Below are 24,427 nucleotides of genomic sequence, written 5' to 3' on the forward strand. Positions count from 1 at the left end.
CTTCTCTAGCTTCAGCCTCTTCAGTGCTGGGATTACGGGTGTGTGACATCATGCTCAGTCCATTTCAGCTTCTGATATCTTCTTGTGTCCTGTCTGGGCCCCCACTTCTGCCCCATCTGACTAGGCTTTGTCAGATGACCCCACCCTGCTTATGAACTTCTCCCCAGACACACACAAGGAAGGCCTGGGGGGCACAGACTTTATTGTTCCGAGTGCCTGCATGGTTTCTGGGCAGGGGGAGCATGTCCCGCCCCTCTTAGCCTGCTCAGATTCTTTTCCAAGTTCAAAGTGCACTGAGAGAGCTTCACAGTTTTAATGTCCCCGATCTGAACTGAGGCAAGGTGACAAAATGGCCCTCCCACCCCCACCCGCCAAGGAAAGAAAACCCCAAGCCCCCAGCAGCTGCTGCTCCAGCCTTATGAAAAAATAATACAAACTCTCCTTAAAAAATAGATTACACAGAAAGAACCCAGAGGACGGGGGATGCCAGGGGAGGGGCGGGGCGGCTGCAGCTTTGGGGAACAGGATGGGATGGGAGAGGAACCTCAGCCATGGCCCCCCTGGCTTCCCTCCTCCTCAGGGACCCTCTTCACCCTGAGGCCTGGTACCTTCTTACTAAAGTGGCTTTGATTTAAAGAAAAAAAAAAAAAAAGGCCCAAAGCAGGGGGAGGGGCCGCAGCCAGGCCTGCACCAGGGCCTTTCTCTCTCTCTCTGAGATTTGCGTTTTATCATGATCTGCTTCTACACTGACACCCCAGGGGTGGGGGGGGGGAGCATCAGGTCCTGGGACGGCCCCTGTGGTGCTGGGCACACTGTCTGGCCCCTCTCAGCCCAGCCGGGCTCAGAGGCACCGCGGGCAGATGTGTGTGGGTGGCAGGTGGGCGTCAAGAGCAAAACTCCCTGGGCCCCAGCTCATGCAAGGAGAGGTGAGGGGTGGCCCCACCGAGGCAGAGGTAAGGTAGGGCAAGGTGGGGTGTGCACAGCCCTGGGGCCTGGGCAGAGAGGGCAGGGGCACGGTCTGCAGGGGGCGCTGCTGTGCCAGGCTTGGCTCTGGAGACAGGTTGAGTGCTGCTGCCCTGTGCCTGGTGACGGAGTGGGAGTCTGGTGTGGGTGGGTGCTGGGGTGGGGTTGGGGCGGCGTCTGGCTGGGCTCAGTCGGGGACCTCGGGGTGGGCAGGCAGGCCGCTCTCGCCTCGCCGGTACGTCTCCCAGAAGCCCCTCTCCAGCTGCTCCAGCTGTGGGCCCAGTGGCAGGTGGCCGGCCACGTGCATGCGGAGCGACTCCAGCCACTGCTGCAGCTTCATGAAGGAGGGCCTGGGGATGGGAGACACCAGGGGATGGGGGGGCGTGGGCTGGCTGGCTCTGCTGGGGAGTGGCCCACCCACTCACAGTCCCCCACTCACCTCTTCTCAGGATCCAGGTCGCAGCAGTGCACAGCGATGGGGAAGAAGCTGGGGGGGCAGCTGGGGGGGCAGTAACGGTCCAGAAAGCCCCGCACGTTGAGGCCAAAGTCCATGGTGCGTGGCAGGTAGTCAGGGTCTGCGTTCACCCGCCCGATGATCTGTTCCGCATGAGGCCACGAGTTAACCTGGGGCCCTCTGACTGGGAGTCTGGGGGCTCAAGGGCAGGTCACGCAGGCTGGGGCTGGGGAGTATAGATGTTGCCCAGGCCCGTGCCGCCAACCTTCACTCCTACCTCACACAGGACAATTCCAAAGGAAAACACGTCCACCTTCTCATCATAGCTGCGGCCTGCACAGAGAGACCTGGGGTCAGTGAGGACAAAGTTGGCAAAAGCCAGGTGGGAAGGGGGAACTGCTAGACATGACCCCCAACCTTGCCAGGTCCTAGGAACCCTGAGGACTAGAAGGTCCAGGCATGTTGGCTACGGTGGCCTGTGCCAAAATTCTAGCACTTGGGAAGTAGGGAGGCCAGCCTAGGCAAAAAAGTTCATGAGACCTCATTTCAAAACGTAAGACCAGGGGCTGGGAAGGTGGCTCAGTGGTAGAGTGCTTGCCTCCTTGCATGCCTGAGGCCCTGGGTTCGATTCCTCAGCACCACATAAGCAAGAAGAAAAAAGCCGGAAGTGACAAGTGTGGCTCAAGTGGTAGAGCGCTAGCCTTGAGCTGAAGAGCTGAGGGACAGCGCCCAGGCCCAGAGTTCAGGCCCCAAGACTGGACCCCCCCCAAAAAAAAAACAAAAACAAAAACAAAAAACAAAAACAAAACGTAAGACCAGTGTGGTGGTTTGTGCTTGTGATCCCAATTACTCAAATTGTGTAGGTAGGAGGGATGAGGTCCCATGCTAACCCCAGGCAAAAGTGTGAAGCCCAATCTGAAAAACAGCAGAAGCAAAAAGAGGTGGAGGTGTGGCACAAGGAGTAGAGTCCCTGCTTAGCAAGGACTCAGTTGTGGGTTCAAAACCCAGTACTTCCGGGTAAATCATGGACTTTGTCTGTCCAAAAACAATCAGGTCAAAACTTGGAATGATTCCATTGGGGGAGTTTTAGAGTGGGGTGACGCTCAGGGAGAGGCACAAGCTAAGCTTATGCAATTTGATCTCCAGCATTGCAAAAAATGAATAAATAATATAAATAAATAAATAAGTGAAAAAAGTTCGGAGCTGTAATTCTAGCTACTCAGGAGGCCAAAATCTGAGGACCACGGTTCAAAGCCAGCCTGGGCAGGAAAGTCCGTTAGACTCTTACTTTGTATACATATATGAAAGTAGAGCATGGGCTGGGAATGTGGCTTAGTGGTAGAGTGCTTGCCTAGCATGTATGAAGCCCTGGGTTCTATTCCTCAGTACCACATAAACAGAAAAAGCCAGAAATGGCACTGTGGCTCAAGTGGTAGAGTACTAGCCTTAAGCAAAAGAAGCTCAGGGACAGGGCGTAGGCCCTGAGTTCAAGTCCTAGGACTGGCCAAAAAAGAAAAAAAAAAAAAAAAAAGTAGAGCAATGAAGCCTATTACAACTGTAAGGAGGAGTGGAGTGAGGGAAAGGGATGGAGAGGTGAGGTAAGGGGGTACATTGTATGCCCTGTGGAATGTCACAAGGAGACTCCCCCTTGTACAACTAATGCATCTCCCAAAACCACAATAAAACCAAGGAGGACTGCCATGGTGGTGAGCAGAATAGCAACCAGTAGGCCAGGATTTTAGGGCCCCCAGAACAGGGCTGTCAACACTGCATAGGGCAGGCTAGCTAGGGTCCACACAAACTCTATTCCCAGCACTGTGCTGGCCGACCCAGCTGCCTGCTCTGAACTGGTGTTTTGTGTGTCACCTGCTTGTCAAGGAGCCTACAAAGGACCAGGAGAACTGGGGGAGGTCATCCTGGATTATCCACAGGGCTCAGGGTCACTGGGGGAAGGCGGTGTATGCCTGTAATTCTAGCTACTCAGGCAAGGAAATGGGGTGTGTATGGAGGTGTGGGGGTGTACACTGGTAATCCCAGCACTGGGCAGCTGAGGCAGGACAGCAAGCTGGAGGCCAGTTTTGGCTATGTAGTTAAGACCCTATCTCAAAAATAAAAAGGATGGAAACAGGGTCTGAGAGCCAAGGAATGAGAAGCTGTATGGAAGCCAGAAAAAAACTGGGAAGATTTGCCTGGACCTAAGAGCCTGCAGGACTAGGCGGCTGACCTGTGATTTCAGCCTGGGGAGACTGGGGTTGGACTATTTTTGTTGTTGTTGTTGTTGGTTGTGGGGCTTGAACTCTAGGCATGGGTGCTGTCCCTGAGTTCTTCAGTTAAAGGTGAGCATTCTATGACTTGAGCCACAGAGCTACTTCCAGTTTTCTGGTGGTTAATTGAAGATAAGAGTCTCACGGACTTTCCTGCCCCCGCTGGCTTTGAACCGTGATCCTCAGATCTCAGCCTCCTGAGTAGCTAGGATTTGTTGTTGTTGTTGTTGTGCCAGTCCTAGGACTTGAACTCAGGGTCTGGGTGCTGTCCTTGAGCTTCTTTTGCTCAAGGCTAACGCTCTACCACTTGAGCCACAGTGCCACTTCTGGCCTTTTCTGTGTATGTGGTGATGAGGAATAGAACCCAGGGCTTCAGGCATGCTAGGCAAATGCTCTACCACAGAGCTACCTTCCCAGCCTGAGGCTGGACTTCAGACCTTCAGGACCGCACAATAGTTTGTTATGGACGCCTCCAAGTATGTGGAAATGTCTTATAGCTGCAGCATAACAAATACAGGACCCAAGTGGAATGGCAAGGGCTGGGGAGTGGGGTGGATCTGAGCGGAGGGGTGGAGAGCTGGTGGAGGCGGGGCCAGGAAGAGCCATGGTGGGGCAAGGTGCCTTCGTGGGTGGGGTCTCTGGCATAGGCGGGGCCTGGAGGGGGTAGGGCCAGCTTACCATTGATCATCTCTGGTGCCATCCAGTATGGGTTGCCCACCACCGTGTAGCGCTTTTTGCGGTCTGGCTTCTTGAGGCTGCGCAGGTCTTCAGGCTGTGGTTTCTCATCAACCATGAGGCGAGCCAGCCCGAAGTCGGCCACCACCACGTTCTTGTTCTGCGAAATTAAGGGTACAGGGTTCTGCTGGGGCAGGTCCTGCTTAGCCTGCTCCTCACTGGCACCCCCCTCCAACCCCCGCACCCCAATACACCTCTGACATCCAGTGACCTCTGAAGGGTAGTGGATTGCACCCACCCCTACTCCCCTGCTTTCTGCAAACAAGCTGTTTGAAGCTCCTGAACTGGCTGCCAGTGTGACCCCACACCCATGTCCCAGGCCGGCCTCAAACAACCATTCTCCTATCTCCAACTCCCCACTAGCTAGAATTACAGAAGTGTGCCAGTGTACTTGGTTCCAAGCCAGGAAGCCTTGACACAGGGTCCTCAGACCACATCCCCACTGGGCAATGGTTGTTAATGGCCTATGCCACCAGGACAGGTCGGGGGCTGGCTCCTGTCCTGTCCCTCAGAGGGCTTGACCTGGACTTGAGGATCTGTACTGTAAAGAGTCTCTTCTGTTGTGATACATGGGTCTGAAGCCCCTGACAGTGAGGGATGCAGTGGGGTTCTCAGAGCCTCCACAGTGAGGACAAAAGGTGCTGGGGTTGGACCCCAGGACCTTGTATATTGTAAACATGCATTCTGGAGCAAAAGCATAGTTCAGGCTGGGTGCCTGTGGCTCACACCTGTAATCCTAGCTACTCAGGAGACTAAGATCTAAGGATCGCAGTTCCGTGCCAGCCCTGGCAGGAAGTCCGTGAGACTCATCTAGAATTAACCACCAGAAAACTGGAAGTGGTGCTGTGGCTCAAGTGGTAGAGCACTAGTCTTGAGCTAAAAAGCTCAGGGACAGTGCCCAGGCCCAAAGTTCAAGCCCCCAAATCGACAAACAACAACAACAAAACAAAACAAAAACAAAAACACAACTCAGTCCAGACACACTGGAGGACAGGAGGGTTTGTGGCTCTGATCTTGGGGTCATCGAGGCTGTAGTATGGAGGCTGAGCAGACTCCTGAAAGGCTTGCTGAGCTTCTGCCTTATTCACGGCTCCCCTCAGCTTGGGGACTTCTGAAGGTGAGGGCTTCCCTCCCTTCACAGCAAGGGCCTTCCTGAGCAGCAGCACCACCCCCCTCCCGCCCTCCCAGGGAAGCCACTCTGGCAAAGGTACTCAAGCTGTCTGCAATGTGATGAGCTAGGGAGGCAGCCAGGGGGCCTCCATGAAGGCAGGCTGGGAGCATGGTGGATTCTGTGCCCCCAGTGCAGGGCCCCTGCTTACCTCTCGAACGAGGCAGTTGTGCGAGTTGAGGTCCCGGTGGATAATGTTCATGGAGTGGAGGTAGGCCTGGCGGTATGAGGAGGGGGCTCAGGAGGCAGCTGCTGGCTCCTCTTCTCCCGCCTCTTCCTGTCTCCCACCCCCACCCCCCAGCCTCATTCCCTGCTGAAGCATCCTCCCTGCAGTGCCCTACCCCCAGCCTCATTCCCTGCTGAAGCATCTTCCCTGCAGCGAGAGGCGGGGCTATCTTCACAGGGGCAGCAGGCTACCTGCCACTCACCATTCCTGCAGCGATGTCCTTGGCAAAGCTCACCCTCTGGCTCCACGGATACTGGCTGTCCTGGGGATGAAGGACAATGGCTAGGATGGAGCCAGCAGAGCCAAGGTGGGGACACAGAGGTGACAGTCACAGGATCCCAGTGTTTGAGAGGGGCAGAAGTTAGCCGGCTCCCTCTTGTATACACCTTTTAAGGTGTGTAGACCGATCAAATATCTTTTTTGGCATTTTGTTGGTAAAATGGAGATTAGAGACTCATGGACTTTTTTGTCTCGGCTGTTTTTTTTTTTGGCCAGTCCTGGGGCTTGAACTCAGGGCCTGGGTGCTGTTGCTGAACTTTGTTGCTCAAGGGTAGCACTCTACCAGCTGGGGCACAACTCTACTTCTGGCTTTTTGCTGGATAATTGGAGATAGAGTTTCATGGATTTCCTGCTCAGGTTGGCTTTGAACTGTGAGCCTCAGATCTCAGCCTCCTGAATAGCTAGGATTACAGGCGTGAGCCACTGGTGCCTGGCAAGGTTATGTGTGTTTTACTGTGGCTGTATAGGAATTATATTTACATATTGAAATGTCAGCATGTTCTGTTTTATCGAAGAAAAGAAAACAAAATGAGCTTGGTGTTTATGGCTCAGGTCTGGGATCCTAGCTATTCAGGAGGCTGAGATCTAGGGAATCATAGTTCAAAGCCAGCCCAGGCAAAAAAGTCCACAACACTCAATCTCCAATTAGCTAGCAAAATACCACACTGGAGGTGTGGTTCAAGTGTGAGCAGGTATGTAAAGCAAGCTTAAGGTTCTAAGTTCAAACTCCAGAACTAGCTCCTGCCTTACCCACAGGTCCCCTCAGCTTGGGGCCTCAATTCTTCCATCCACCACAGCCTCTGGAGTGTTGAGATTACTAGTGTGCTCTACTACACCTAGCCTGCGGACAACTTTGAAATCTTACAAGTTGTTTGTGTAAACTTACAAAAAAAATTTTTTTTTGGTGGTGCTGGACTGGAACTCCCCAGGGCCTTGTATATGCTAAGGAAAGTACTCTACCACTGAGTTACATCCCAGGCCTAAGCTCACTTTAAAAAAAAGCCAAGGGCCGGGCGCTGGTGGCTCACGCCTGTAATCCTAGCTACTCAGGAGGCTGAGATCTGAGGATCGCGGTTCAAAGCCAGCCCGGGCAAGAAAGATCGTGAGACTCCTATCTCCAATAAACCACCAGAAAACCGGAAGTGGCGCTGTAGCTCAAGTGGTAGAGCGCTCGCCTTGAGCTGAAGAGCTGAGGGACAGCGCCCAGGCCTAGAGTTCAAGCCCCACAACCGACAAAAAAAAAAAAAAAAAGCCAAGGGTGGTGCCACAGTTGTGGGCAGGCCGGTCCTGAGGGTGGAGCCACGATTGTGGGCAGGGCCATGGCAGTGGGCGGGGCCAGCGCTCACCATGCTCTTGATGATGCTCCGCAGGGTGCCCCCTTTGATGTACTCGGTGATGAAGTTCAGCCTCTTGTCCTTGTACAGCACCCCAATGAACTTGAGAACGTTGGGGTGCTCTAGGCACCGCATGACCTTCACCTGGTGGGGTACACACAGTCTAGGCTCACTCCCCTTCTCCTCTAGCCAGAGCCAGCCAGTCTTAAGGAGCAGGGCTGCAAGCCCCAGTCCCTCCATCACCCTCTCGCTTCCAGAGGCCTGTCAATGCCAGGAGTGTCACTGCACCCCAGAGCCCTGCGCCCCCTCAGTGGGCAAGGTCCCCAGGAAGGCCGACCTCACCCACCTCCTTGAGGAACGTCCTCTGCGTCTCCTCATCAAAGCGGATCAGCTCCTTCATCACCATCACCTCCCCTGTCTCCCGGTGAGTCACCTGTGTGCACAGCGGAACCGAGGTACAATGCAGGGACATCCAGGAGCCTACAGATGTCCCAGGGACAATGGGATACTGGGGGTAGGGAGCACCCTCCCTTTACAGGGGAAGAAACCAAGGCCCTGCAGTTTCCTGGCTGGCCAGAGGTTTGGGACCGGCCTGGCCGGGCCGGGTCAGCTCCTGGCTCTCCTGGAGAATGAATGGCGGCTCATGGGCCCATGGGCTCCTCACCCAGTCCCCAGCATCTCTGAAGCACCTTTTGTATAATCCTGACCCTCGCAGCCTGGTCACAGCCAGGGACACTAGGATCAGGGCCAGACCCCTAACCCAGAGAAGAGGAGCCTGGATGCCAGGCTGGGTAGGGAGAGGAAGAGGTCTTCGCAGCCAGCCCATCCTTACAACATACCTTGATGGCCTGGCCGAAGCAGCCCTTGCCCAGCACCTCACCATGGATGAGGTCAGAGGGCCGGAAGATGCGGTGCGGCCGGCAGACCACACGGAGGGACTCTGAGCGACCCAGGTCCTTGCGCTGGGAGGCCGGCGAAGCCAGAGAGCCCGCACCGGGGGATGTGTCGATGCTGCAGCTTCTCCTGGAAGGCATGGGTGCCCAGTGCCATGGGGACATGACACCTGGTCCCTCTTCTGCACCCTTCTATGCCATCCCAATTCAAGGATGCCCTAGACCCTGGCCCCATTTGCATTCTGGAGCCAGCATCCAGCTCCCTTCACTTCTGCTGTCCTGACTGGGCTATTAGTATGCCAGTGTGGGGAATGTAGCCTCTGACTTCCCTGTCCCCCACCCAAGGCTGGAGGACCTCTCTTCCAGATTCTGGGGGACAGGGACAGAGACTTGTTAAGATGCCCAGTGGCTCTGGGCTTTTTCCTCTAGCCCCCAATCCCATCTCTGTTCAAAGATATGGGACCTGGACCCCAGAAGCCGACTCACTGGCTCTGGTATTCTGTCTTATGAAGGAGAGCAGAATTCACACACACACACACACACACACACACACACACACACACACACACACACACACACACACACACACACACACACACACACACACACACACACACACACACACACACACACACACACACACACACACACACACACACACACACACACACACACCTGGGACTTAAACCTAAGTCTTGGGTGCTGTCTCTGGGCTTTTTCTGTCTTATGAAGGAGAGCAGAATTCACACACACACACACACACACACACACACACACACACACACACACACACACACACACACACACACACACACACACACACACACAGGACTTAAACCTAAGTCTTGGGTGCTGTCTCTGGGCTTTTTTGCCGAAGGACAGCACACTATCATTTGAGCCACAACTCCAACTCTAGCTTTTTGCTAGTTAATTGGAGATAAGAGTCTCAAGGGCTTTCCTGCCTGGGTTGATTCAAACCATGATCCTCAGATCCTGGCTTCATAATAATGTTTTTTCGGGGTCAGTAACAGGGATTGAACTCAGGGCCTCACCCTTTCCACACAAGCACTTCACCACCTGTCACACGTTTACTTATTTTTTTTTTGGGGTCCTGTCATGGGGCCTGAACTCTGGGCCTGGGTGCTGTCCCTCAGCTCTTCAGCTCAAGGTTAGCGCTCTACCACTTGAGCCACAGTGTCACTTCTGGCTTTTTTCTTTTTGCTTACGTGGTGCAGAGGAATCGAGCCCAGGGCCTCAGGCATGCAAGGCAAGCACTCTACCACTGAGCCACCTTCCTAGCCCACTTTTTTAAAATGTTGTGAGGCTTGAACCCAAGAGCCTGGGCATTATCCCTGAGCCTCTTTGTGTTCAAGGTTAGAGCTCTACCACTTGAGCCACAGAGCCACTTCTGGCTTTTTCTAGGTAGTTTATTGGAGGTATGAGTCTCAGACTTTCCTGCCTAGGCTGGCTTTGAACTACAATCCTCAGCATTCAGACTCCTGAGTAGCTAGGATTACAAGTATGAGCCAGCAGTACCTGGCTCAGCCTATTTTACTTTAGTTTGCTCCCCAGAGTCTTGTGCTTTTGCCTGGGGCTGGCCTGGGACCACAATCCTCCTATTCATCCCCCCCCATCCCATGTAGCTGCAATTAATTACAGGTATGTGCCATCTGGTCCACAGAGTCTTCACAAAACACACTATTCTGTGGCAATACCCCTTTCATGGGGGCTTCTGCCCTTACTAGCTAGGGAGGTGGCGGACTGGAGGCCAGGTCCTGGGCCTCTGAGGCCCAGGGACAAGGGACAGTGGGGTGCAAGTCCCTGAGATCTGAGGCCTAGGGACAAGGACAGTAGGGTACAGGGGGACTTACAGCACAGGTTTCTGCCGGGCAGAACCTCCAGCTTCCTGGTTGGGGGTGTACAATGGGGAGCCCAGGGGGCTGGGCTCAGACCCTGGCCCATGGCCCAGTGTATCATGAGGGTCGTGTTCCAGAGTCAGCTGGAGCAGGCGGCTGGTTTCCTGGATCAGCAGGTCAATCTAGGGGACAGGTGTATGGACAGGTGAGCCAGTGGTGGCCATGGGGGAGGGCCTAGGCTCTGCCTCCACCCACTCTGGCCGACCTCATCCAGTGGCACGTTCCTTATGGGTGTGCCGTTGATTTCCAGGATCCTGTCTCCCACATGGATGGAATTCTTCACGTCTGGGCTCATGCAGCCTGGGTCCACGCTGTGGGCAGAGGAGTGGTCAGATGGTCCTCTCGCAACTCAAAACGGGGTGGGGGGTGGGGGAGGCTGCAGGGATGAGGGAGTAAATGATTCTATCTTGTATGGTTCAGTATTCTTCAGAATGCTGAGCTCTTATGAGGTTAATGATTTCTGTAATTGATTATTGGTGCCTGACATGGGCAGGCAAACATAATGGAGATGTTCAGGGGCTCCAGTTAATAGACTGTTACTCCCACTGTGTAGCGCCAAGCTGTCCTTCACAGTCTGCCATGCTGGGATCAGACAAATACAAGATGGATCTTAACTGGGTACAGATCCACCAGCTTCCCACCCAACCCCAACTCACCCAGCAGCAGCAGCCAGCAGCCCGCTCTGTGCCATGGGGCAGGCCGGGGATAGGCATGATTGGGAAGTCATAAGCGAACTCAGAACAGCCGATGTACCAAATTCCCTTCTTGTGCTTCTTTTAACTGCTTGGTGCTTGGTGTTAGTTGGTTTCTGGTTTCCATTTATTCTCATAGGTAGGTTGTGTTTTTTGTTTTTGTTTTGTGAGACAAGGCCTCTCTATAGTACTCAACTTGTGATCCTTTTGCCTGTCTCTTGAATGCTCGGATTACAGGCATGCATGATCACACCAGGCTCTCATAAATGCTGTGCATAGCTATAACCCCAGCTATTTAGCAAGCAGAGATAGGAAGACCAAAATTCATAACCAGGGACTGAGAATGTGGCTTAGTAGTAGAGTGCTTGTCTAGCATGCATGAAGCCCTGGGTTCAATTCCTCAGTACCACATCAACAGAAAAAGCCAGAAGTGGTGCTATGTCTCACATGGTAGATGCTAGCCTTGAGCAAAAGAAGCTTGGGAACAGTGCCCAGGCCCTGAGTTCAAGCCCCAGGTCTGGCAAAAAAAAAAAAAAAAAGCAAACAAAAAAACCAGGCTGTGTACATGAGTGAGTGTGTGTGTGTGTGTGTGTGTGTGTGTGTGTGTGTGAATGTGATACTGGGGTTTGAACTTAGGGCACCATGCTCTCCCTTAGTATTTTTAATTTCCCTTGCTCAACGCTGGCACTCTACCTCTTGAGCTACACTTCCACTTCTGCCCTTGTGATGGCTAACTGGAAGTAAGAATCTCTCATCTGGGCTAGCTTCAAACTGCATTTCTCAAATCTCAGTCTCCTGAGAAGCTGAGATTACAGTTGTGAGCTACTGAGCTTTTAAAGGCTTTTAAAGGAATTTTCTTCTCCTAGTTCTTTGAGATAGGGGAAACAGATTGGAAGTAAGGCACTGAGGAGACAGAGTTCAAGAAAAAAAAATGAGCCCAGTGCCAGTGTTTCATGCCTGTCATCCTACTACTCAGGAGGCTGAGATTGAGGATCGTGGTTTGAAGCCAGCCCAGGGCAGGAAAGTCTGTAAGACTCTTTTTCTTTCTTTTTGTCATTTGGGGCCTGGGCACTGTTCCTGAACTCTTTATACTCAAAGCTGGTATACACTTTGAGCCACAGTGCCACTTTCTTTTTTCTGGAGCTTATTGGAGATATGAGTCTCATGACTTTTCTGCCTGGGCTGGCTTTGAACAGCAATCCTCAGATCTTAGTCTCCTGAGTAGCTAGGATTACATGCATGAGCCACCAGCACACGGCATATATGACTCTTCTCTCTAATGACCCACCAGAAAACAGGAAGTAGTGCTGTGGCTCAAAGTGCTAGAGTGGTAACGTTGAGCAATAAAGCTCAGGGACAGCACCCAAGCCCTGAGTTCAAGTCCCGTGACCAACAAAACGACAATAAAACAAAAAAACAATGATTTACAGAAATTTTCCTTTTTGGAAGCAGGGTCTTGATATGTAGCTCAGAATAGCCTCAAACTGGATCCTCCTGCCTCAGCCTCCTTAGCACTGCGATTACAGGCGTGGACCAATATGCCTTATCCTTTCCTTCCTGTGGGGATAGTAGCACCCACAAGGGTTCATGCACATGAGCAAGTGCACTTAGCTGCTCCTACCCTTCACTGCTGGGAGTGGCAGGAAGCCGGCCAGTGAATGCACAGGTTGATGCCTGAAGTCAGCACATCCTTCATGTAGGGCGCTGACTGACTGATTCATGTTCTCTGCCATAAAGGATTTTTGCCCTTTGTAATCAAGAAGCTGTTTTGTAAGATTGTAGTCTAAATAATCTGTATTTTTGCCAGGCACCCATGGTAGAGCACCAGCTGTGAGCAAGAAAGCTGGGTGGGCTGGGCACTGGGTGTCTCTTGCCACCCGCTATGAGATGAGTAGTGGCTCTCCCACACCCCACTGCTGGTCCACTTACCGTAGACCCTGACCCCATGAAGCTGTGACCTAAAACCAGTTCTCTCCCTGCCTAAGCTGTTCACGTCAAGTGTTATATCTCAGAAACCCAACATGTCACCGCTGGGTCCCTCTGAAGCCATGCTTCACCCATCCTCAGGTCCCCAATCCTGACCTGCCACACACCTGCAACTGTGGCCATGGCCACTTACTATACCCTCCCTGCCTCCCCCTCCTTCCCCCCCCCCCCCCCGCTGCCTTGGCCAGCCGTCACTCACCCCTGCACACGAACAGTGCGGGAATGCTCTGAGCTGCAGCCTGGAGGTCCATGAGGGGGGTCGATGGAGACGGACAGGCCTCGTTTGCCATGGGCAGAGGCGGGGATGGATACCAGAGTGACCGTGTGGGGCAGGTGGGAGCCGGGGGAGTCGGGCAGGATGTGCTCGATGACAGGGGTCACCACGGTCTGATAGTAGCAGTGTCCACTGGGGGAGAGAGGACAGGCTCAGCCCCACCTCCCAGCAGCCCCTTCCCCAGCACTCCCTTCAGGATGAGGAGCCCTCCAGGTGGACTCTCCAGGACAGGCTCTGCTGCTAGGCCACTTTTCACCCCTGCTGTGGACAGGCTGTCTCTGTTCCTAGGCCCTAGGGAGATCAAGTCCTGGGCATGAGTTATTTATGAGCCCTGGGGCTGCAATGGCAGGGGAAGGCAGGGGAGGGCGGGCAGGGCAGGAAGGAGAGGCTGGACATCCCCATGACATGTACAACTCCCATGTGCAGTGAGGCGCTCTGGTTGGTGAACATGGGTCCTTTATAATAAACTGGGGTTTCACATGCAGCTCCAGCTGTGTTCGTAGTCGCAAATTATCACAGCAGATGGAGTTGTGGGGTCCCTGTGCCTGGCCAGAGGAGCAAGTGAGTGGCCTGGGGCCCAAATGGGGATCTGAGGTCTGAGGCATGGCTGTCTGGCTAGGGATGGCATCCTAGCTTGTGGGGTTTGTGCCAGTGCTGGTGGCACTGCAGGAAGGGAGCTGGCATGTCTGCCGGGCCTCATCTCTGTCCTATCCAACATTTGTCTTTCACTGCATGCAAGGCTGGGTGTGGGGGCCAGCACCCCAGCACCCCTGTGCCAGGCAGGAGGGCTGGGAGAGGCAGGGTGGGGTGCTCACCAGTACAGCTTGGAGTGTTCCACCAGCGTGTAAGTGTCCCCATCCCCGATGAAAGCCCCGCAGGCGAGGCAGATGAAGCACTCAGGGTGGTACTTGAGCTCCCCGGCCACCTGGTAGGGGACAGTGATGTCCTCAGCCTGCAGGGTCTCTCCCGTGGCTGCCTGGCACATGGTACAGAGCCAGGTGCATGGACAGGGGACAGAGGGACGTGAATACGAGGACATAGTGTGCAAGCAGAGAAGAGGCGAAGGTAGAAGGGAGAGGATGAGGACACCCAGAGCTGGACACTGGACACCACGGGTGGGCATGCACATCCCCATGGCAGTGGGAAGGGACCCCCTGGGCTGGACGCCGTGGGTGCACATGCGCACCCCCATGCCGGTGGAAGGGGCGGCTCACCATGACCAGCCCCTTGGTGATGTGCTCTGAGCAGCCGTGGCACGACTCGCCATAGCGGGCCCAGTAGTCCTTCTTGCAGAAGAGCCGCCCATCCTTTTCGTAGTACTGGTGTGATAGCGCAGCGCCACACTCGCTGCACCTGGTGGAGAGAGCAGCGAGATGGCTGAGATGGCGCCACTGCTCCAGCTCTGCCTCCCCCCCACTGGGCCTGCCCCCACCCCCCCACACCACCCCTCCCCCATCTCCCCCCAACACTGGGCGTGCCCCATTCCCTCCACCCCCCCCTACACCAGGCCTCCCCCATCTCCCCACATACACACCGGGTCTGCCCCTCATCACCCCCCCTACACACACACACTGGGGCTGTCCCCTCATCTCCCCACACATATGGGCATACGCCCCTCCCCACATTGGGCCTCCCCCTACCCCATCCCCATCTCTTCATATACACTGAGCCTGCCCCCATCTCCCCCACCACTGGGCCTGCCCCCTCTTCTCCCCACATATACACCGGGCCTGGCCCTCCCTATCTTCCCCCCTCTCACCTCCTCCCTGGGGCACAAGGCCTGGCAGCGGGCAGGGAAGGATCTGAACCCCATTTAGATGGATCCAAACCCATTTAGCTTCTCAGCAATACCCTATATACAGTGGACACCACATAGAGCAGTTCTACAATAAGGAGCTGCCCACCTACCAGCCTCAGAGACCCCTGTCCCTGGTCACACAGGCCAGGAGGATAGGGTGAGGACTTGTGCTGGGTCCCCAGGCAGGAGAATGGGAGAAACTAGAGGCCCCATCTTAGGGTCTGTGCCCCCCCACCCCAGCAGTTCAGGCAGCACTAGGAGATGCAGTGCCTACTACCACCTCTTCACTCCTGCTGAAACTCCAGGCCACCTGAGGTTCACTGGGGGCCGCTAGGGTGGATGAGCCACATGGCTTCCCAGTCCTGGGCCCCCCATGTATGGCCATAAGCTGTGAAAACCTGCCTTTTTTCACTAAGATGCAAAGTAGGAACGAGGCTCAGTATTAACCAGGATGGATGGGAAGCCAGGATGCAGACAGCCAGCACACAGGGTGTGCTGCTTCCTGGATGCTCAGCACCCGCGTGGTCTGCCAGCTTGTCTCCCTTTTTCCCTTCCCACAGGAAAGCAGCTGGTGTGCAGGGTGCCAGGGCCAGAGTCCCCAGGGCCTCCAGGGATGCTTGGGAGAAACACAGCCCCAGCCGCTAGGACCTACAGCTACCTGCCTGGCCTCTTCCCACACAGGCCAGGTGCCGGGAGGACTGTAGCCAGCGCTCCAGGCAAGTGGGGGACTGGCTTCTGGGGTGCCCCAGGTCTTCATGTACATGGTAGGCCTGGACCGGAGCATAAATGTGAGCTGCAGGGCCAGGACCACTGGGTCACCAGGAAAGGAAGATCCAGGCTCTGGAGGACAAGCTCTGGGCCACCCCCACACAGCCACTGCACTGCTGCAGGCTGGGCATACTTAATTGGCTCAAAAGAACTTGGGGGGAGGAGGGCAGCAAGGCAGCTCAGGACTCTGTTTCTTTAAAGCAATCCAGCTGGTTCCCCATTGTTGGGGAGTCTGCTGGGGCAGAGGAACACAAGCCCTCAAGGTTCAAGGGAACAAAGGTGGGAGTACTAGGCACCCAGGAAGCAGAGGTGGGAGTACCAAGCACCCAAGAAGAAGTGGGAGTACTAAGCACTCAGGAAGCAGAGGTGGGAATACCAAGCACCCAGGATGTGGAGATGGGAGTACCAAGCAACAGGAGCTCTGATATACCAAGCACTGTACCAAGCACTGATGAGTTCTCCCTGGGGCAGGGCAGGGGGGTAGAGGCGGCAGGGGTGGCGGTGGCAGGGTAACAGAGCAGGCCTTAGGGGAAGGTATAGAAAAAGGACCTCACAAGACAGTGAGGTTGGGGAGCCCCCGCCCCCAGCTGCTCCCTCAGTGACTTCCTGCCTGTCCACCAACCACACACTTGGGTCATGAGAGCACCCTTAGCTGTGGTGGACGCTCTGTTTCGCATGCTGCACACACTAGCATTGCTGCTCACTCCTGCAGGACCAGCAGGATCTGGAGTGCCCTCAGTCCTCCCTCCCCCCTGCAGCCCTTCCTTGCCCCCCAACCTTTTCTCAGGACCCCTATGCCATGCGCCTGCCTGGCCCCAGAGAACATTGGTGGTTTGCACGGCACCCTCGGCTGCCTGCCTGAATAACCTGTCTCCACTCGAGGTGGGCTGAGTCCTGCTTCAGGCCTGGCAGGGCCTCACACACCTTTGCTGGAAGAGGGCACACAGGAAGGAGACCCCACCCTCCAGCCTCAACCATCCAGAGGCGGACTCTGAAGGACCCTCTTGTGGACCTGCCCCTCTGCAGGCACCCAATGACAGGTGTGAGGTCCTTTCTTCCTGGAGCCCTCCCCTAGGCCCCAGCCCAAGGGGAGGAGAAAGAGCTGGGAAAATCTGCTTCAAGGGAAGGCCACACTCAAGGCCTAGAAGTTTCGGTACTGGCCTGTGCCCCCACAGCTGCCAACCTGACCATGAGTTTCAGTTCTGCCCTGGAAAGTCCCAGGTGGTCTGCCCCTGTCTCCTCTGCCAGCCGGCCCTCAGGGCTGGGGTCAGGCAGGAGGGGACTCCACATACCTAGCCCCTCGGAAGAAGCGGTTTTTTCTTGGGGCCGGGGCCAGCAGCATCCTGAGCAGCTAGGGCAAGGGACTGGAGGCCTGTAGAGAGCCTGAGTGGCAGACTCAGAGCTTCCCCATCCTATTTCAGGGGCCAGGATTGGAGAGCACATGGGGTGGAGCCAGTGTGGCCACGCCACAGGGGAGGGTCCAGGCCAAGGGGCTTGGTGTGAGCCTGAAGCAGGAAGCGGCTCCAATGCTGTGGTGCAGAGGAAGGGATCTAGGTTCTGACTCTAGGCAGGGAGGTATGGTAAGGGATCTAGGCTCTGACTCTAGGCAGGGAAGCAGGGGGGGAGGGGTCTAGGATCTGACCCCAGGAAGGGAGGTGTGTGTGGGAGGGAGCAATTTGGGCTCTGACTATTCCACTCTGTCTTTCCTCCTGAACCGCTGGAGAGTGCTACCATTTGTGCTCCTCAGCATCTGCCTGGACAAAAGCACTGAGCAGTTAGGCCTCTCTGGGGACAAGGACAGGCTCCTAAGCAGCTGCCTCTTCCGGTGCTTCCCCCAGGGACAGAGGTCGCCTTCCACGGACAGCTCATCTTCGCATGCAAGAACTCTGGAACTGGAAGAAGGGGAGGTTGGACCAGACCCAGACCATGATCAGCCAGCGGCACAAGGCCTTCTTCACCCTGGCAGTGCTCCCAGCCTCAGGGGATGCCTTGGCTGAGGCTCTGGAGGGTTCTTGGAGGGGACCTCACAGGCCGCACTGGGAAAGGGAAGCCTAGAATGCTCAAGCTGGCCAGGCTTTGGGTGGGGGCCTACGGGGTTGGTCAGACCTAGAGAAAGGCCCCAGGGTGGTGATTAAACCCTATGCTAATGCCAGGGGCATGCTGGGCCTGGAGCAGCCCTCCAGCCGCCCTCCTGACTAAGTCTCCCTCCAACCATAAGGCTGCCTGTCCCCCTAGCCTGGGGCTTCCTTGAGGGCAGGCGCCTGACAATGAAGCGGCACCCAAAGGCTCAGATCCTGCATCCAAAGATGCACAGCCAGGTCACCTTCTACAGGCTCCCCCGAAAACATCCATGCAGCTGGGGTGACCCCACTAGCAGGCTCACCAGGCCCCAGAGCGCTGTCTCCACAGCCCCACACTGCCCTGGTCTCTTCCTTGGCTCACCCATTAGAAGGTGGGCTACAGTTTCTGTCAGGGGCAGGCGGAGCTGTGGTAGAGTTCAGGCTTTGCAGCAGGCTGCATGGGGGGACTCCAGGCACCCGCTGGCCTATCTGGGCATTGGTTCTCTGGGACCCAGGAGGGGAGGTTCCACCTGGAAGGGTGTGCAGAGGGACTGCCTCTACCACCTGCCATAGCAGCTTGAGGGGGACAAAGGACTCAGTGCCACCAATGGCTCCTGCCACTAAATGCTTTCAGAGGGAAACGGAGCCTCAGACATCTGGCCAGAGCCCTCCAGAGCCCGCAGGCCCCAGACCTGTCACCAGCACCATTCCCAGCCCCGCCCCTTCAAAGCTGCAGTGTGCAGAAACAGCAAGAGATAAGTTCAACCCCAGCCCAAGCTGTTACCACCTCAGCAACGCACTTGCTTAGGCCAAGCCCTCATTTCGCTCATGTGAACTGGATGAATACATTAAAAGATGGTAATAAATGCCATCTGATATGGCAAAAACTGCGGGCTGGGAAGGTGGCTCAGTGGTAGAGCACTTGCCTTGCATGCCAGAGGCCCTGAGTTCGATTCCTCAGCACCACATAAGCAAAAAAAAAAAAGCTGGAAGTGGCGCTGTGGCTCAAGTGGTAGAACGCTAGCCTTGAGCTGAAGAGCTGAGGGACAGCGCCCAGGTCCAGAGTTCAGGCCCCATGACCAGACCCAAAAAAAAAAAACAAAACTGGGTGAGAATCCCTAGTCTGAAATGGTTGGGACCACAGTTGTTTTGGATCCCAAATATCCCAGGATTATTATATTTGCACACTCATGAGACCACTTGGGAAAGAAGCCAATGTTTAAATATGAAATTCATGTTTTGTATACACCTTACAACATACATAGCCTGAAGGCTTTTTTTTTTTATTGTTGTTTTTTGTTGTTTGTTTTCAACACAGGGCCCAGCACTGGCTCAGTTGGTCCTCTACCATGTGAGCCACACTTCCAGTTCAGCTCTTTGCTGGTTATTTTGGAGATGGGAGGGGATCTTTGGTGTCCAGGCTGGCTTGAATCTCAGTCCTCCAGATCTTAGCCTCCTGAGTAGCTGGGATTACAGACAGGCATTGGGTGTCTGTGCCTGTCTTCCTGGAAGAAGTTGTGTGCAAAGCATTTAGGGTCTGACTGTTCTGCCTGTGGTCTGTCAAAAGTGCTCGAGCATGGGCCGCTGTATGTGTGGCATAATATTGGGCTGGGGGACATTCTGGATTAGGGATGCTCAGCTTGCACTTGCCAAAGGCCATTCTCTCTAGATCACTTTCTCCACCTCAAGTGACCCTCTGAATGCCAGGCCCAGGAGCGCAGCCCCTCAATGACAATCAGTCCCTTTGTTGCCAAGGGGTCCCTTGGCCCTCTGGAGTGGCACTGGTCGGTGGCATGTCCTCCACTGTCTGCTTACCTTCCCAAGCCTGTCTCAGCTCTGCCACTGCACTGCAACCTTCTTTCATTCTGCTGCCACCCAGAATGCCCTGCCTGTTCTCCCCAGGGTCTGCACTGCCTGTGTCCCGGTCAAGGGTGCCCCGTGTTCCCTGAAGGCCTTCAGAGTCCCTGAGTTTACTCCAGGACAAGGGGCCTACCTCTCTCCCAGCCTCACAGCCAAGGTGGGTACTGTGTGTTCCCAACACTCACCGGATGCCAGCAGCTCTGCCTGGGGTCCCTTCCCACTGTGCCGGGGAGCGTGCATGTGTGTGCGTGCCTGTGTGCACAGGGAGGGGGGCTCTGGTCCCATAGCTGCTCCCCCCGACCCTGTACCAGGCTTCTCAGGATGCCCACACAGGTCTCCATGTATGGTACTCTAGTATGGGTCTCAGCATTACCCCTGCCATGTTCACCTTGGGGTGAAGGGCAGGGCTGATCATTCTGGAAAGCCAGCTGGGGCCCAGGGGCTATGGCTCATCTCCTTCCCAGGCCTGCTTTGTCTTTCTCTCCCCTTCATCGGCCACTCAGAAAAGCCCTCCCCTGCCTAGCTGCCAGGAGGACTCCTATCACCCCAGCTCACCCCATCCATGGGTGTGCATCAGCCCCGGATCAAAACGATTCACGAAAAACAAACTGAACATGCACAGATTCTTTTCTTGCTGTAGTCCCTAACAATTCTGTATAACAACTAGCACAGGGTCTTTACATCGTAGTAGGTATTAGAAATAACCTAGAAAGTATCTGGGGAAGGTGGGACATGGTGGTATGGTGTATAGCCCCAGCTACTCAGGAGGCCCCAGCAGTTCAAGGCTAGCTTTAGGCACACAGACAACCCCTGCCTACCATGTCATGTACTAGAAGCTCACATAGATTAAATACAAACATACTGTCATTTTATAAAAAAGGGCTTTAAAAAAATGCCAGTTCTAAGGCTTGAACTCAGGGCCTTGGTACTACCCCTTAGCTTTTTCACTAAAGGCTAGCACTCTACCACTTAAGCCACAGCCTTACTTCTGGCTTTTTGCTAGTTAACTGGAGATAAAAGTCTCAGGGACTTTCCTTGGCTGGGCTGCATTTGAACCATGATCCTCAGATCTCAGCCCTCTGAGTAGCTAAGGTGTCAGGTGTGAGCCACCAGCAGGCAACTCTAGAAGGATTTGTATCTGGAGGTGTGTCCTGGAGGACAACTGTGCTGGCTGGCAAGTCTCTCCCATCCCCTCCCTAGAGGTCCAAATATTTTTTTTGGGGTTGGGTCATGGGGCCTGAACTCTGGGCCTGGGCGCTGTCCCTCAGCTCTTCAGCTCAAGGCTAGCGCTCTACCACTTGAGCCATAGCGCCACTTCCAGCTTTTTTCTTTTTTGCTTATGTGGTGCTGAGGAATCGAACCCAGGGCCTCATGCATGCAAGGCAAGCGCTTTACTACTGAGCCACCTTCCCAGCCCCCTAGAGGTCCAAATAACCAAACAGGAAGTCCTCGCTGGACCCATTGGTCAGAGCACCTTTCACTAGCAGGGAGCTGGACATTAGGGACTCTCTAGGGATAAAGAAGCAGGGACAGCGCCAGGTGGGGAACCCAGGTCCCTGGGCCTCTGTCCAGGTAGCCCAGCCTACCTGAAGCAGTCTGAGTGCCAGTCGGAGTTCAAGGCTTGGAGGTACTGGCCGTCATAAATCCTCTGGCCGCAGCTTGCACAGACGGGCAGCTCACTTCCTGTGGGGAGCAGAGTCATGAGTCACTTTTTGGGGGTATTCTGGCATAGACCCCTTGTGGACCCAGTAGACACAAACGCAGTCCCCAGGCCAAGTGGTCTCTGTGTTGAGCTAGAAGAGAAAGGACCAATGTCTTGCTCAGAGACTGGCTGAGTTACTGAGCTGCTCTGGGCCTGCCTCAGTGTCCCCACTGGTAACCTGAGGACAAAGATCATATGTCCACCCTCCTGCATGGCGTTCTTCAACTCAGGGGCTGGTAAGGTAACACGGGGACAAAGAAAGCCAAGAGGGGGGATGGGGAATCTTGTCCTTTCCCCTCTAGTACACCCAGGAAGAAAGGGTAAAGGCTCCTTCAAAGGGCAGGGCCTGGCCAGGGCTGGGGTGTCCTGGGCCCATGGGGCTGCACTAGCTGAACTTGGCAGTGCCTTGGCTTCATGAGGGGCTGGGGTGGCGAGCCACCAGTCAGACACCTCTTGATGCCAACCACGAAGCATGCTTAGTCATCCCTGTGGCCTAGCACCCCTGCAGGTGGTGGGGCCTGCAAGATGCCCCCAGCCTGACCCTCCCTGTTGTGAAGACAGGGACGCTGAGCCCCCACAGAAGGGCCTCTTGCTGTGTCACACAGTCAGATCCTGGGAAGGTCCCAAGGCAGAGGCGGCACCCAGAAGTTGTTCTTGGGCTTGGGGGAGGGTGAGGTAGGAACTGGCACCCCTTCTCTCGCCTGCAACCTGCCTCATCAAGAGGTGTCTTGATACCAGAAATGCTTGTGCTTCTGTAAAGGAGACCCCAGATAGTCCCAGGCGGACTGGGGGATTGTGGGAGGGGAGGTCTGAACCCTAACGGGGGTGGGGGCAGCCCTGCCTGGGTAGGGCAGGAAGGCCAGCCTGCTGGCAGGCAGGGCTTGGGGTCTGGTGCGGGAGAGGAGGAGGGGCGGGGTCCCCGCAGTGAACTGTCACGGATTCCCCGGATGCACCGCCGCCGCACTCTGTCTGTCCAGCCACCAACCAACCACTAGCGCCAGGGGCCAACTCCACGATCGCCAACTGTACAGATGGGGAAACTGAGGCTCAGAGGGTTAATGCCTGGCTCAAGGTCACAGAGCCCTGCAGGTGCGGGGCAGTGACTCAAACCCAGGGAATGCGGCTTCTGCGGACCCCCTTTCTCCCCAGGCAGGGTTCCACACTTGGGTCAGGGGCGGCTCCAGAGGCGAGGCCCGGCAGACGGAGGATGGAGCAGCGGATGGAGGCCGGCGCTGGGCGGACAGTGCCTGGGCTCCTCTGGGACCACGGGCAGCCAGAGGGATGAAGCAAACCCGGGGTGCCAAGGAGAAGGAGGGCCCTGCCCGCGGGAGCGCACCCCCGGGTGAGGAGGGGGCGGCGGAGGGAGGGGAGCGGGCGGGGCAGCCCCGGGAGGCAGGGGCGCGGCCCGCGCGGAGGCCCGGCCGGCAGCTTCCCCTCGCCCAAGGCTCGCCGCCGCGAGGCCTCGCCCCCGGCCCGCGCCCGGCGCCCCGCCCGCGCCCGGCCCGCGCCCCGCGTCCGGCCCGCGCACCTTCCTCTCCCATACGTTCTTCCCTCCAGGTGCAACAAAGTAGCGTCAACCTCATGCACTCGGCGGGAGGCGGGGCCGGCGGGGCCGGGGCTGGGGGCGGCCGGGCCGCGAGCTCGTCCGCCGCCGGCCGCGGGAGGCGGGGCGCGGCGCGCCGCCCGGGCGCTCGGGGCTCTCGGCGAGGCCGCGGCCACCGCCGCCTTCTCCGGGACACCGGCTGGGGTACCGGCTCCGCGCCGCGGCGGCCCGGGGAGCGCGCGGAGGGGCGGGGCGGGGCGGGGCCTGCAAGCTGCGGCAGGGGCGGGGCGAGCGCGGTCCGGCGGCGGGAACGGCCTTGCGCGGCTCCGCCTCCCGCCCCTCGACCGCCGCCCCGCCCTCTGCGGGCCGGCCTGGCAGCCGGCGCCTGCGTACTCGACTCGCCCCGCCTCTAAGCTCGAGACCCCGCCTCCACGACGGGCAGGCCACGCCCTCGACCCTCCAGCCTCGGCCCCTGGCGGCGGGGCCACACCTCTGAGCGGCGTGTCTGAGTGGCTCCGCCCCCCCGTCCCCGCCCCGCCCTTTCCTTTTTTCATTCATCCTCCGCGGCGACTCCCCGTCAGGCGCGGCCGGGCTTGGGTGGGGCGCTTGGCCCGCGCGGCCCGCCGGGCGCGGACGCCCGACGGGGCCTTCCGTTCCCTCTGACCCCCAGAACCCACCGCAGAGCCGGCGCCATCCCGGCGGGGCGTGGGGACGCGGGGCCGGGCGGGGGAGGCTGTCCGCGAGGTCCGTGTCCCGTCCTGGACACCTGGAGCCCGCGCTGCCCAACGCGAGCAAGCTCCGGGACGGGGGCCTGGCCGAGGGGCTGTGGCGGGGTCACGAGGCCCAGAAAGGCGTCACCGAGGCCGTCACCCAGGCGGTCACCGAGGCCGTCACCCAGGCGGTCACCCAGGCGGTCACCCAGGCCGTCATCCAGGCGGTCACCCAGGCGGTCACCCAGGCGGTCACCCAGGCCATCACCGAGGCCGTCACCCAGGCGGTCACCCAGGCCGTCACCCAGGCCGTCACCCAGGCAGTCACCCAGGCGGTCACCCAGGCCATCACCGAGGCCGTCACCGAGGCCGTCACCCAGGCCGTCACCGAGGCTGTCACCCAGGCCGTCACCCAGGCGGTCACCCAGGCCGTCATCCAGGCCGTCACCGAGGCTGTCACCCAGGCCGTCACCCAGGCAGTCACCCAGGCCATCACCGAGGCCGTCACCCAGGCCGTCACCCAGGCCGTCACTGAGGCCGTGACCCAGGCGGTCACCCAGGCCGTCACCCAGGCTGTCACCGAGGCCGTCACCCAGGCGGTCACCCAGGCGGTCACCCAGGCGGTCACCCAGGCGGTCACCGAGGCCGTCACCCAGGCCGTCACCGAGGCCGTCACCCAGGCCGTCACCCAGGCAGTCACCGAGGCCGTCACCCAGGCTGTCACTGAGGCCGTGACCCAGGCAGTCACCCAGGCCGTCACCCAGGCCATCACCCAGGCAGTCACCGAGGCCGTCACCCAGGC

General features: G+C 56.9%; 1 protein-coding gene across 4 annotated transcripts; it reads right to left on the bottom strand.

Moving 5' to 3' along the window:
* Positions 1–182: 182 nt before the first annotated feature.
* Positions 183–23,076, bottom strand: Limk1 (LIM domain kinase 1). Of its 4 annotated transcripts, none has more exons than XM_042688063.1 (16): positions 22,901–23,076; positions 21,257–21,353; positions 14,399–14,537; positions 14,000–14,109; positions 13,110–13,316; positions 10,438–10,543; positions 10,188–10,354; positions 8,263–8,446; positions 7,770–7,856; positions 7,436–7,567; positions 6,013–6,072; positions 5,736–5,801; positions 4,360–4,516; positions 1,695–1,750; positions 1,403–1,560; positions 183–1,313 (listed from the first exon to the last, which is right to left on the bottom strand). In XM_042688063.1, exons 1-16 carry the CDS (start codon positions 22,953–22,955, stop codon positions 1,151–1,153), a joined length of 1,944 nt encoding a protein of 647 aa, XP_042543997.1. In that variant the 5' UTR covers positions 22,956–23,076; the 3' UTR covers positions 183–1,150. The 4 variants fall into 4 exon arrangements, with proteins under 4 accessions (XP_042543997.1, XP_042543998.1, XP_042544001.1 ...); XM_042688064.1 differs by having other exon boundaries at positions 14,399–14,531; positions 22,901–22,995; XM_042688067.1 differs by lacking the exons at positions 21,257–21,353; positions 22,901–23,076 and adding an exon at positions 17,043–17,155 and having other exon boundaries at positions 14,399–14,531.
* Between the last annotated feature and the right edge of the window lie 1,351 nt (positions 23,077–24,427).

This window comes from Dipodomys spectabilis, unplaced genomic scaffold (assembly GCF_019054845.1).
Source record: "Dipodomys spectabilis isolate Male_0828 unplaced genomic scaffold, ASM1905484v1 ptg000112l, whole genome shotgun sequence".
NCBI classification, from domain to species: Eukaryota; Metazoa; Chordata; class Mammalia; order Rodentia; family Heteromyidae; genus Dipodomys; species Dipodomys spectabilis.

Bases quoted from the DNA above. Each gene is read 5' to 3' on its own strand.
- Limk1 (XM_042688063.1), bottom strand. From the start codon at position 22,955: ATGAGGTTGACGCTACTTTGTTGCACCTGGAGGGAAGAACGTATGGGA. The intron at 14,110-14,398 runs GTGAGCCGCCCC...GTCCCCTACCAG, and splicing joins TCACCAAGGGGCTGGTCATG to GTGGCCGGGGAGCTCAAGTA. The intron at 1,751-4,359 runs GTAAGCTGGCCC...CTCTCTGTGCAG, and splicing joins GGCACCAGAGATGATCAATG to GCCGCAGCTATGATGAGAAG.